The sequence below is a fragment of the Miscanthus floridulus genome, chromosome 9, assembly GCF_019320115.1.
Source record: "Miscanthus floridulus cultivar M001 chromosome 9, ASM1932011v1, whole genome shotgun sequence".
NCBI classification, from domain to species: Eukaryota; Viridiplantae; Streptophyta; class Magnoliopsida; order Poales; family Poaceae; genus Miscanthus; species Miscanthus floridulus.
Window position 1 is genome coordinate 24,012,092 of NC_089588.1, and position 12,428 is coordinate 24,024,519.

The window sequence follows — 12,428 nt, forward strand, 5'->3', positions numbered from 1 at the left end:
ATGAGTAAAGAAAATAATTTAGATTGGTTACAAAGACGTGTGGAACAATATCGGTCAAATAAGAACGATATTTGTGAGGCCATCGAGGACTTTGATGAGGTACAGAAACTAGGACAAGGATTTTCATCGGCTGATCCACTAGAAGAAGTTGATATAGGGGATGGTAGCATCCCAAGGCCGACTTTTATTAACAAAAACATGATAGCCGATTACAAAGCAAAAGTAATCGAGCTACTTAAACAGTATGTTGATTGCTTCGCATGGGAGTATCATGAGATGCCGGGGCTTAGTCGAGAACTGGTAGAGCATTGGTTGCCTATTAAGCCGGGTTTTAGGCCACACAAGCAACCACCTAGAAGGTTCAATCCCAATGTGTATGATCGGATCAAAGAAGAAATAAGCCGATTATTGAAAGCCGGTTTCATAAGACCATGTAGATATGCTGAATGGATTTCTAATATTGTCCCGGCTGAGAAGAAAAATACTGGTAAGTTGAGGGTATGCATTGATTTTAGAGATTTAAATAAAGCTACACCTAAGGATGAATACCCAATGCCTATAGCCGACATGTTAATTAACGATGTTTCAGGACATAAAGTTATTAGTTTCTTGGATGGCAATGCTGGTTATAACCAAATTTTTATGGCCGAAGAAGATACATCTAAAACGGCCTTTAGGTGTCCAGGTTTTGTTGGTTTATTCGAGTGGGTTGTTATGACATTCGGCCTCAAGAATGCCGGGGCTACATATCAGAGAGCCATGAACCTGATCTTTCATGATCTACTTGGTGTCATATTAGAGATATATATCGATGATATAGTAGTTAAATCGGATGGTATGGATGATCATTTAGCCGATTTACGCTTAGCTCTTGAAAGAATGCGTCAATATGGTTTAAAAATGAACCCACTTAAATGTGCTTTTGGTGTGTCGGCTGGTAAATTTTTAGGATTTATAATACATGAGAAAGGCATTGAGATAGATCCTACCAGTATAGAAGCCATTAAAAAAGTAGAGGCACCACGGTGTAAAAGGGATATGCAAAAATTTCTAGGCAAGGTCAATTATTTGAGAAGGTTCATATCTAACCTGTCTGGAAAGATTAGTGCATTTACACCTATACTTCGGTTAAAGGAAGAATCTGAATTCACTTGGGGGGCAGACCAGCAGCATGCGTTTGATGAGATCAAGAAGTATTTGAGTACGCCTCCAGTGTTGAGGGCGCCTAAAGCCGGAATACCATTTCGGCTGTATGTTGCTGCGGAAGATGGTATTATTGGTGCTGTCCTAACCCAAGAGGTTGATGGGAAAGAATATATCATCACCTATTTGAGCCGACGCCTAATGGACACAGAAAAAAGGTATGTGTTTATTGAAAAGCTATGTTTATCCCTATATTATGCTTGCACAAAATTGAGACACTATTTGCTATCTAGCACTTGTGTAGTAGCATGTCAAACCGATGTGATCAAATATATGCTGCAAGGACCGATTTTAAGTGGTAGAATCGGAAAATGGGCTTATGCATTAATAGAATATGATTTGGCCTATGAATCTTTGAAATCTATGAAAGGCCAGATTGTAGCTGATTTTATTGTTGATCATCGGATTAGTGATGAAGATGATACAGGGATAAACTATATAGATATTTGCCCATGGAAGTTGTATTTTGATGGCTCGGCTTGTAGAGTAGGACAAGGCGTTGGTGTTGTTTTAGTTTCACCGAGAGCTGCTACTTTTGAAACTTCAGTACGCTTAGAGTATTTCTGTACTAATAACCAAGCCGAGTATGAAGCTCTTTTGTTGGGCTTGCAAATTTTAAAATCCATGGGAGTGAAGAATATACAGGCTTTTGGTGATTCATTGTTAGTAGTACAACAAGTCTGTGGAAATTATCAATGCTTTGATGGGTCACTAAACAGTTATAAGGAAAAGTGTTTAGAGATTATAGCAACGTTGGATGATTTTACCATTAGCCATATATCTAGGGAGGATAATTTTAAAGCTAATAATTTAGCACAACAGGCATCAGGTTACACAGTTAGCAGAGGGAAATTGTTTATGATAGAAAAGCCGGTGCTACAGTATGCTGAAATTTGTACAGCCGAACCTGATGATTGGAGAAGACCAATAATTAGTTGTTTGGAAAATCCCAGTCAGGCAGCAGATAGAAAAGTTCGGCGGCAGTCATTGAAATACGCGTTATTAGATGGTGAATTGTATCGCCGAACTTTAGAAGGGTTACTGTTAAAATGTTTAGGTTCGGACCAATCCAAAGTTGCTGTGGGTGAAGTACATGAGGGTATATGTGGTACACATCAGTCGGCTCATAAGATGAAATGGTTGTTAAGAAGAGCTGGGTTTTACTGGCCGACTATGATAGAAGATTGTTTTAGATACTATAAAGGGTGCGAGTCATGTCAAAAATTTGGGGATATACAGTTAGCACCTGCTTCTATGATGCATCCCATTATTAAACCATGGCCGTTTCGTGGATGGGGTTTAGATTTTATCGGCCAAATACACCCTGCGTCATCTAAAGGCCATCGTTTTGTTTTAGTAGCCACTGATTATTTTACAAAGTGGACAGAGGCTGTTCCTCTTAAAAATATGACTCACAAAGAGGTGATTGGCTTTGTTTTGGAGCATATTATTTATAGATTCGGCATACCACAAACTTTAACTACTGATCAAGGTTCATATTTCATTTCACATCAAGTACGTGAATTTGCCGAATCATTTAAGATTAAGATTTTGAATTCATCACCATACTATGCTCAGGCCAATGGTCAGGCCGAGTCTAGTAACAAAACATTGATCAAACTTATAAAAAAGAAAATAGAGGAACACCCAAAAAGGTGCCATGAGGTGCTATCTGAAGCATTATGGGCTCATCGTATATCTCAACATGGTGCAACAAAGGTAACACCATATGAATTAGTATACGGGCAAGAGGCCGTTTTACCTGTTGAGGTAAATCTAGGTGCCCTCAGATTGGCCAGACAAAATGATTTGTCGGCCGTCGATTATCATAATTTGATGATGGATAGAATAGATGAAGTGACGGACGAAAGGTTCAGAGCTTTGAGAGAAATTGAGAAAGATAAAATAAGAGTAGCCAAAGCTTATAACAAAAGGGTAAAAGAAAAATCGTTTCAAGTTGGAAAACGATTTTGCCTATTGGGTCTAAGGATAATAGATTTGGAAAATGGTCTCCAAGTTGGGAGGGTCCTTACAAAGTTCTAGAGGTTGTCCCTGTAAATTCTTATTTAGTGCAAACTCTGCAAGGGGAAAAATTACCTAGAGCTCTTAATGGGAAGTACTTGAAAAAGTACTATCCAAGTGTTTGGCAAAATGCTTAAAGAAGATAGTTGAATGGCCGATGTTTTCATCGCCCTCAGAAATTTTTATGGCCGGTGTTTTCATCGCCCTAAGAAAAAACATATAGCCAAATTTATGTTTCATTGCCATAGCCGAGAAAGAAATAGCAATATGGCCGATGCTCATATCATCGCCCTAAGCAAAATGCAGACACATGGCCGATGCTCATATCATTGCCCTAAGCAAAATGCAGACACATGGCCGATGCTCATATCATCGCCCTAAGAAAAGCATGGCCGATGTCCTATGCCATCGCCCTAAGTAAGATCCATACAGATGCTCGATGATTGTTTGGCAACGTATTTAGCTCCCTGGAAGGCTGCTGTGTGTTTGTGCTGATCCAGAGTCATGCTATGGAACACAAATGTTTTTTGGCAAGCAAGCTTTACCAAAAAACAGGGGGGCATGTGTTGATAGCTAAATTTGGTCAGGCATGTGGTGCTAGAAGATAGCATGTGGAAGACCAAGCACGTTCACTGGAAGATAACGAATAGAAAGGCCAAGCAGATCCTGATGCATGCCGTGCGCCACGGAGACAAAATGATTTGTCGGCTTAGAGAGCTCAGTTGCCATATTGCAGGATCAAAGTCCAGATCCCCCTATATATATGAAGGGTTAAGGCCGGTAGAGGTTTATTTTTTGCCAACATCGCCAAACAAAAATCAATCTACTATTTTCGCAGTTCTTATGTACCTTTTCCTTTTTTCCGTTTTTTCCTCTCCTATCTCCGTTCTTGCCTGCCAAGTTCAGAGATCGCGGCGCTAGGGCCAGTCCTAGTTGCCGCATCCATCAAGCGGGATCTAGACGCCACTTAGGTCCCGTTTGAGATTGATCCGTTGCTGGTCGCTGGGATCAAGACACGCTTCTTGAAGTCAGCAAGAAGGCCGTGCGTTCTGTCTTTTGACCTGACAAAAGATAAGATCGGCCAGGTTACTATCTTGATCGAGAAATCAAGTGTGTTGATTGTGAGATCAATTTCGCACATCAACAGCATTATGTAGTTTCATCTATGTCGTTTGTCCGTCTGTCTGGCTACTGGATCCCGATCCAACTCGCTGAGTCATGTCTCTGCTACGTAGCTAGGGAATCTCGAGTTCAGTACTCCACTGCTAACATCAAAGTGCAAACTGCAAAGCGTCCGCGAGAGACACTGGGAGGTATATTGGCAAGTGCCAAACTATATATGGTAGTGTCATGATCCATCAAAAATTTGAGATGATTGGTACTTGGAGGCTAGCGCCCAACAATTAATAAGAGGCGTAAATCCTAAATATACATAGTTAATTGACTGTCTGTTTTGTAGAAAAAACTTTTTTGTTACTTGGTCAATGCTATAGGTTGGTCCTATAGAGTATTGAATACAATTGTCGTTCTGTTTTTCTATATTGTTAGGGCCTATCTGAGGTTAGAACAGGTCCTTAACTTTTGCCCGCACGACCCTGTCTGTAATCTGTTTATGCAACAGAAATCAGGAACCAGACACTATCCTAGCTAGTACGTGCTCGGTAGCAGGTATTCACCAGTAACTAACTTGTCACTCCAATGACAAGGGCTTTTTGATTCACCCATTGATATCCATACAGATGGTCCTCGCCCGTATATATTGATAAGTTGGGATGACTAGCAATGCTTCATCTTATCTGTGACACTCTCAGATCCCTGGCAGACACATGCGATTTCAATATGGGATCAACTATTTTGTTGCAGATATATTCACGTTTCTCGGTACTGATGAGCAAACCTTCATTGCAAGAAATGGGTATTTATTTGGACGAGTAAATGCATAGCAATATAAAAACACCTGCCAGCAACATGGATTTAAATAGCGGGCTATAGCAACGCTATAGCGCCGCTATATCCTCTGGAGAGAGCTCCCGCTACGCTATTTCTATTTTTCCGCTATGTCATTTATAACCACTATATTATGCTTTAACGTCGCTAAATTGATTAGTTGTGACTTTAAAATAGTGCTGCTATTTCAACTTTAGCTTTTAGAGTGACAATCTACTTATTATATATTTATCTTTTGTTGTTAAGTTGATCTTTTAGAAAATTGAACACTTGAGTCTCACAAATTGTGCTATAATGCCATATTAAATAATATTCCCTAGACTCCTAAAGCCTCGAAAACATATTTGTGTTCAGTAATTTTCACGATTCTTGTGTTTTTATGAAATAATTACTAGATTTTTTATGGTTTTCTTAAAAACCGCTATCTGTCATAGCTCCGCTATAGCTGCGCTATAGCTTTATAGCTTCTGGAAAAAAGATGCCGCTATTTGCAATAGCCCGCTATTTTAAACCTTGGCCAGCAATTGCCAATATACTATTGTACTGATAAGAAAAAGTAAGTAATCGCCTCCAGCTCCATATATATATGATAGGATGGGGTCGTACCCCTATCTCAACGAAGTGTCCAAACAACACAAGCATAGCGTTGACCAAAAGAAAGAGGATAGATGGATAAATATAGTAGAGCTGGAAACAAAAGCACATTCATGATTTGTTGGGAATGGGAGGCCAACGGAAAATGGACACTAGGTACATACCTAGTCCCAGGGCCAATTGAAGCGCTCATCCTGGCTAAGGTCTGAGTTTGTCCATGTTCTGAAGGGATGTGGGAATGTGGCTTTCCAGTTCAATCCCTGTGTTTCCTGTGATGCCCTCTGCCGTACAAACAGCGGAACCAAGCTTTTGCCACATCGGTGAATCGTGATTGCCAGCTTGCGGCAATAAAATTAGTAAGAAAGAAGAAGCGTGCAAGATCTGAGTGTTGGCGTCATGAGAGTGGCACCAATCAGATTGATCTGCTCGACCTGGAAACACCATGGAGTAACTCCAGTGTTGATTTGGTCCTCGCTTTCACGGAGTAATCATACAAGAGTTTTTGTCTGTTACTCATGGAGTAGTCGTGCGAGAATTTCTGTTTTTTACTCATGATTACTCCTTCGTTCCTGGTAACCTTGCCCAAATATTAACAATATTTGTATTTCCAAATAATTTTATTATGAAAACAGATTCAATGACCTATCTAATGATACTAATCAGGTACTATAAATATTAATAGTTTCTTATATATATATTTGGTCAAAGTTAATAGCGGTTGACTCTCCTCAGGAAGTGGCTTATTTTGGGACAGAGGGAGTACACTCATAAATCAGAGTTGTGTTGAAGAGGAGGCAGCAATGCTGACACAGACCCGGTGCCATTATATAGATAGCATCATCAGCACATTGCGTTAGACTTGTAGATTAGCCATATATGTCACGCGCTTTTGTTCAATTTGTGACCGTCCGGCCAGCCATTATGACAAGAGAAACTAGACGGCTTCATCTTTCCTCTCTGAATGTCCTGTTTATTTCGTCAACGAAGCACAAATAGTACTGAAATAAGGTATACGGTATTAATTACGGGATGGTAATTCTTTCACGATGACATACCTACATGACTTACCTAGAATTTAGTACTAGTTGTAAGTAAAATTAATGATGTTTTCACGATGACAAGCTTTAATTTGGATCGCTTGTCATAACCATCGAGACCAAGATTATTACTGCAGATACAGTTTCAACATTGACATAGGAGCTACATAGCGGAGTAGTCTCCGAAAATATGCACAAGAGCTTGGCGAAGGAGTAGTGGTTTGGCTGCACCACAGCGCGCTGATCATGCATGTGAGCTCCCTCTGATCATGCATGTTGGCACTTGTCCCCGCTGATAGTGATAGCTACCTCTGTCTGGAGACTACTATTGACTTGCGAGACAAACTGATCATGCATGTGAGCTCCATTGAACTGCGAATCAACACTTGTTTGTTTCGATCCACAATGACTGTAACATAGGAGTAGATACACTGTTTGGATTGGAGACAAGTCAAAAGAGGCCTATCAATTTCGACATATATATAGTTATCAAGCATCGGTAACTGTCACCACCATAAGCGAAACTGTAGAGCACGCTCTCTGATAACTGATAAACAGATGGAGACGATTGCCATGCAAAAAGGTTAATTACTGAGACCAGATTATTATATATTATGTATATTAATTGTCTAGTTTGACAATGCAAAACGAACAAGTTATTTGCAACTGAAGACTTTGCTTCAGCTAATACTGGCGTCGAGCTGTTTCACCACATCCGGTCAACTCAAGATTTAGTCTGACTTTGACATGTTATTTGCTCTGATCTGATCTGTCTGGCTTCGGCACATGTTCTCTACCGACGATCTGTGTAGCAACTTTAGACTTGAGATCCAATGATGTAAGCCGAAGCAACTTCAGACTTGAGACCTATCCAGGCATGATTGCCTAGGATCAATCAGAAATTGTCACTATACATCACCGCGAAATTAACCTGGCCTACAAATAATAATGTCCTAATACCTATATCAGCACCACAAACAATATAATATATATATAAACGCAAAGACTGTTGCAAGATCTCACAAATATTGGTTTGTGAAGGTTGATTTCGAACAAAGGAGAATTTTCACAGAGATCAATTTTAGTTCTTGTGTAAATAAAGTCACAGTTCTGGCATGTTTTAATTACCTTACTTATCATTAATGGCGTTGCAACCACACAGAAGAAAATTATCAAAGGCTACTTTTGTTACAGGGGTGTTGTCACATATTTTTTTATTACTGTTTATTATTGGGCGTTGTCGCACTCACACATGACTCTGAAACAAAGGTGATATTACTCTCTCTGTTCTACGTTAGCCTTGAGAGATTTCACAACACTTGTGCATTGAGGATATGAACAGTGTATAGTAGTCTCTACCACTAATTCAATACACCAACTGAAGAGATATGCTTGAGTCTGAAACAAAGGAGTCTAGCGCTTATTGGTTCACCCCTTATACATTATACAACAGTAATTGACTTGCCACATTATGACTAGCGCTTATTGGTTCACCCCTTGGTATCCACACAGATGGTCCCTCGCATTGCTGAGTTGGGATGACTAGCAATGCTTGATCTTAAGTGTGACACTCTCAAATCATTGCTTCTGGCAGGCACATGATAGTCCAATATGAGATAAGGGTATTCATGGTGCAGATGAGCAATCCATCATTGGAAGAGATATGGGCATTTAGATAAATAAATGCATAGCAACATAATAGCACCTACCAGCAATTAGCAATGTATATAGCAGTGATAAAAAAGCAAATAATCACCTCCAGCTCAATATAGTAGCGGTGTTCAGTTCCGACTCTAGCTCAACAAAGTTCCCAATATAACACAGCATAGTATTGGTGGCCAAAAGGAAGATGATGTATGGATGAAAAGTAGAATTAGAAATAAAGGCTCATGCATGACGTGTTGAGAATGAGAGTCCAAAGGAAAGTGGACACTAGATACATACCTAGTCTTGGCTACAGTCCGAGTTTGTCCTCAATAGAAAGGGATTTGGCAATGTGGCTCTTCAGTTCAATCCCTACAAAAATTTCCTGGGCAAAGCTTCCTGGCATACTGGTGTGTTGCAGCATCGGTCATGATTAAAGGGGCTCGCCATTACTGAGAACAGTGGTGTCCACTTTAATTGTGGACTGAATGCATAGAACTTTTCCATCCTATGTATATAATGCAGAGGCATTTTATCTTCCTCCATGCTGGCAAACGTTCAGATGGTGATACACTGGTCTGGTGAGGTGGTATCGATGTGGATGAACAGAGACAAAGAAAACAAGAGGATCAAAATCACCGTGGTCTTCAAACAGATATGAGCACGTGACTTAGGTCACTTAAAGAATACAAAATATACACTGTGTTTAACTTGGAAGTTGGAATCTGTTATTCACCCGAGTCGTTCAAGCTGACGTCTGAGTGGCCTGATTCTTTCTTTACAATGATGCTCTGGTAGCTACATATGCCCAGTGTCCTGACTACCCACACGTATGAATCTTCCACAACTATTCATGTCCTACTTACTTTCCATCCAAAAAACAGCATCAATTATGAATAGAAAAAAGTAAAAAGAAGTGATGGATCGTTGTTTTTTGTGGAAATTAGTCATGATAGCCTCATAATAACTAGGACACGTGTGCTCCATTTGACCCAAAGCAGGTCTGGTCATAGAACTAGCAAAACTAACTACCCAAAGAGCACTACTCGCTCAAACAAGCCAACTATCATGTATGAGGTATATTCACATTTCACAGTGCCAAATGAACATTATTTCGTGCAAGATATGTATATATTTGGTGAGTAAATGGACATATAGGTACAAACAAATAAACACCTGTCAGCAATTTCCACTGGGAATACCAATTATAACATAAGAAAAAGTAGCACCGGTGCTAGTAATATAACCACTTATATAATGTGTTGCCCTCCTAGATTTAACAACGCCTAACAAAAATGCCAGCGCCACAAGGATGTAGAGTAGAGGGAGAAGAGAGGTGTACAATAGTTAGGAACAAACTACCATTCTGGGTTAAGAATAGGAGGTAAAGGGAAATTGCACATCACTGACGTTACAAGTGGAGGGAGGGGCACTGAGAGGGGCATGGCATGCCCCAACAGTCTGCCAGATGTTGAAATCCTAGCTCTGGCCCTGGAAGTGACGGATATTAGATGTACATGATACCGAACTAGCCTCTATCAATCAATCCAATGTTGTGCGCCGCTGCCGCCATCAAGATGAGTCCTTGACTCCTAGGTAGATCAACTGATCTCTGGAAACATGAAACGGTGATGAAAGCCACCAATCCATCATGTATTGGCCATTTCACTACTGCAGCTGAGCTCCCTCTCTGACGTGCTCCAATCAAGAAATTCAAATGGGCTTGTCATCTTCCTTCCTCTTCTCTCCTCCGCTCTTGTTCAAATCATTCCAACGATCCGCTACAGGTTGCTGAAGAATAACAGAACTTGGTAAAGGGTTGGAAAGGGCTTGTGTGTGTGTGTGTGAGAGAGAGAGAGGTGAGGGAAAAGGCAGCTTGGGATATCTTACCAGTGACAAGACGGTGTGATCTGCTCGCGCAATTGAGGGTGCAGCCGCATGGAGCATGAGGCGACTCTGTTCGAGTCTTCGAGTTTAATGATGTTTGTCAGGGAAGACGAGTTGTCCAGTCAAGGCGCTGTCCGTGAAGTGATTACAGCAGCGGAGCAGCATATCAATTTTTAATGGGCTAGTATCCGATTACAGGGCAACTGATCATTAACCGTGCTGAAACAAACACGTGTAGTGTAATCGCTTACCTTCTGTAATTGTTTATGTTACAAAAATCATGAACTAAACACTATCATACTACATGCTCAGTGAAGGGTATTCACGAGTAATTAACTTGTCACTGCTACGACTAGGGCTTGTTGATTCACCCCTTGGTATCCATACATATTGTCCCCACCTGTATTGATGAGTTTGGATGACTCGCAATGCTTCATTTTCTCTGTGTGACATTCTCAAATCCCTGGCAGACAAATGCTAGTCCAATATGGGATCAACTGTTGGCCCACAGGATCACAGACTCAGGTGAGTGAACTACTCACCAGTCTTGCCGAGCACCCGCTAGTGTTGCCGAGCACCCACTAGCCGTGCCAACCACGAACAGGGCGTTGTCCGTCGCCACACACTATGGCTAGAGCTAGAAGAAGAAAAAAGGAGAACAGAGCATGCACACACAGTACAAGACACCAGCGTTGGCCGAATCCCTGTCTAGGAGATGACAAATCTGAACTCTCTTTACTGAGTTGCCGTGGTAGTCTATTTATACAACTCTATCTATCTAGTCCTAGTACAATGCACATGTTGTAACAGTAACTAGATAACATACAGGGCTGACTCTGCGCTGGCCACTGCATATGCCTAAAGTGCTGCAGGTGAGCCGTGCGGCGCCTGCACCTGCAGCGCTACAGTATCACAGTAGGGGGGCTTTCGGCGCCGCCTTTCCTTGCTGTGTTCACACAAGGTAGCAGTAGATTATCTAACAATCTTCCATTAATCCTACTGCTAACCCTTGTACCCCCTCTATGCGATCATCTCCTTCAGCTCCGTGAGTCGAAGACATCCGAGCGGCTTGGTGAGGACGTCCGCGAGTTGCCGATTAGTTTCGACGAACTCGATGACGATCTGGCCTCCATCGACACAGTCCCTGAGGAAGTGGAACTTTATGTCGATGTGTTTACTCCAGTCGTGCAGAACCGGATTCTTCGCGAGGGCGATGGCAGGCTGGTTGTCCACCATCAATGCTGGTGGGTGAGCTTCCACGGCGGTCAGCTCACCCAGCAGCCGGCGTAGCCACACAACTTGGCACGCCGCTACGTACTCTGCCTCGCACGTAGATAATGCCACCACCTTTTGCTTCAGCGACAGCCATGAAATTGGGGTCGACCCGAGGAAGACGAGCACGCCAGAGGTGCTCTGTCGCCTTTCGATGTCTCCCGCCATGTCTGCATCACTGAACACAATGAGCTGCAGCCTACTCTTGCCGGTCTTTGGGAAGATGATCCCATGATCTACCGTCCCCTTGACGTAGCGCAGTAGCCACTTCATCGCAGCCCAATGATCCTCTCTGGGATCCTCCATGAAGCGACTGACGTAGCCCACGACGAACGCAATGTCCGGCCTCATGTGGACTTGGTAGCGCCGACTGCCGATGATGCTCCGTTAGAGTGTCGCATCCACCTTTGCCGCAGTACTAGCCTTCGTCAGGTTTAGCCGCTCCTCCATCGGACTCACGCAAGGCTTGCACTCAGCCATGCCGCTCCTCTCCAATAGCTTGGAGGCATACGCGCTCTGGCCGAGCGTGAGTTCCTCCTTCCCCTGTCTCACCTCGATGCCGAGCTAGTAGGAGAGTGCGCCGAGATCGCTCATTCGAAAATGAGCTGCCATCTCGCTCTTGATGCTGTTGATGTCTTCTGTGCGCGCGCCAGTCACGATTAAGTCATCCACATACACGCCGACGACAAGCTCCTCCTTCCCCTGTCGGCACGTGTAGAGTGCGTGCTCGGTTGTGCACCGCTGAAACCCAAGCTCGCCCAGCGTGGCATCAAGCTTGGCGTTCCATGCTCGTGGGGCTTGCCATAGCCCGTAGAGCGCCTT

At 42.4% G+C, this 12,428-nt stretch overlaps 1 protein-coding gene across 1 annotated transcript; it reads right to left on the reverse strand.

Annotated features, from left to right (window-relative positions):
- Window positions 1-11,192: 11,192 nt before the first annotated feature.
- Window positions 11,193-11,957, reverse strand: LOC136479479 (secreted RxLR effector protein 161-like). The gene is made up of 2 exons (XM_066477338.1): window positions 11,653-11,957; window positions 11,193-11,280 (listed from the first exon to the last, which is right to left on the reverse strand). The coding sequence occupies exons 1-2, from the start codon at window positions 11,955-11,957 to the stop codon at window positions 11,193-11,195; spliced, it is 393 nt and encodes a 130-aa protein (XP_066333435.1).
- Between the last annotated feature and the right edge of the window lie 471 nt (window positions 11,958-12,428).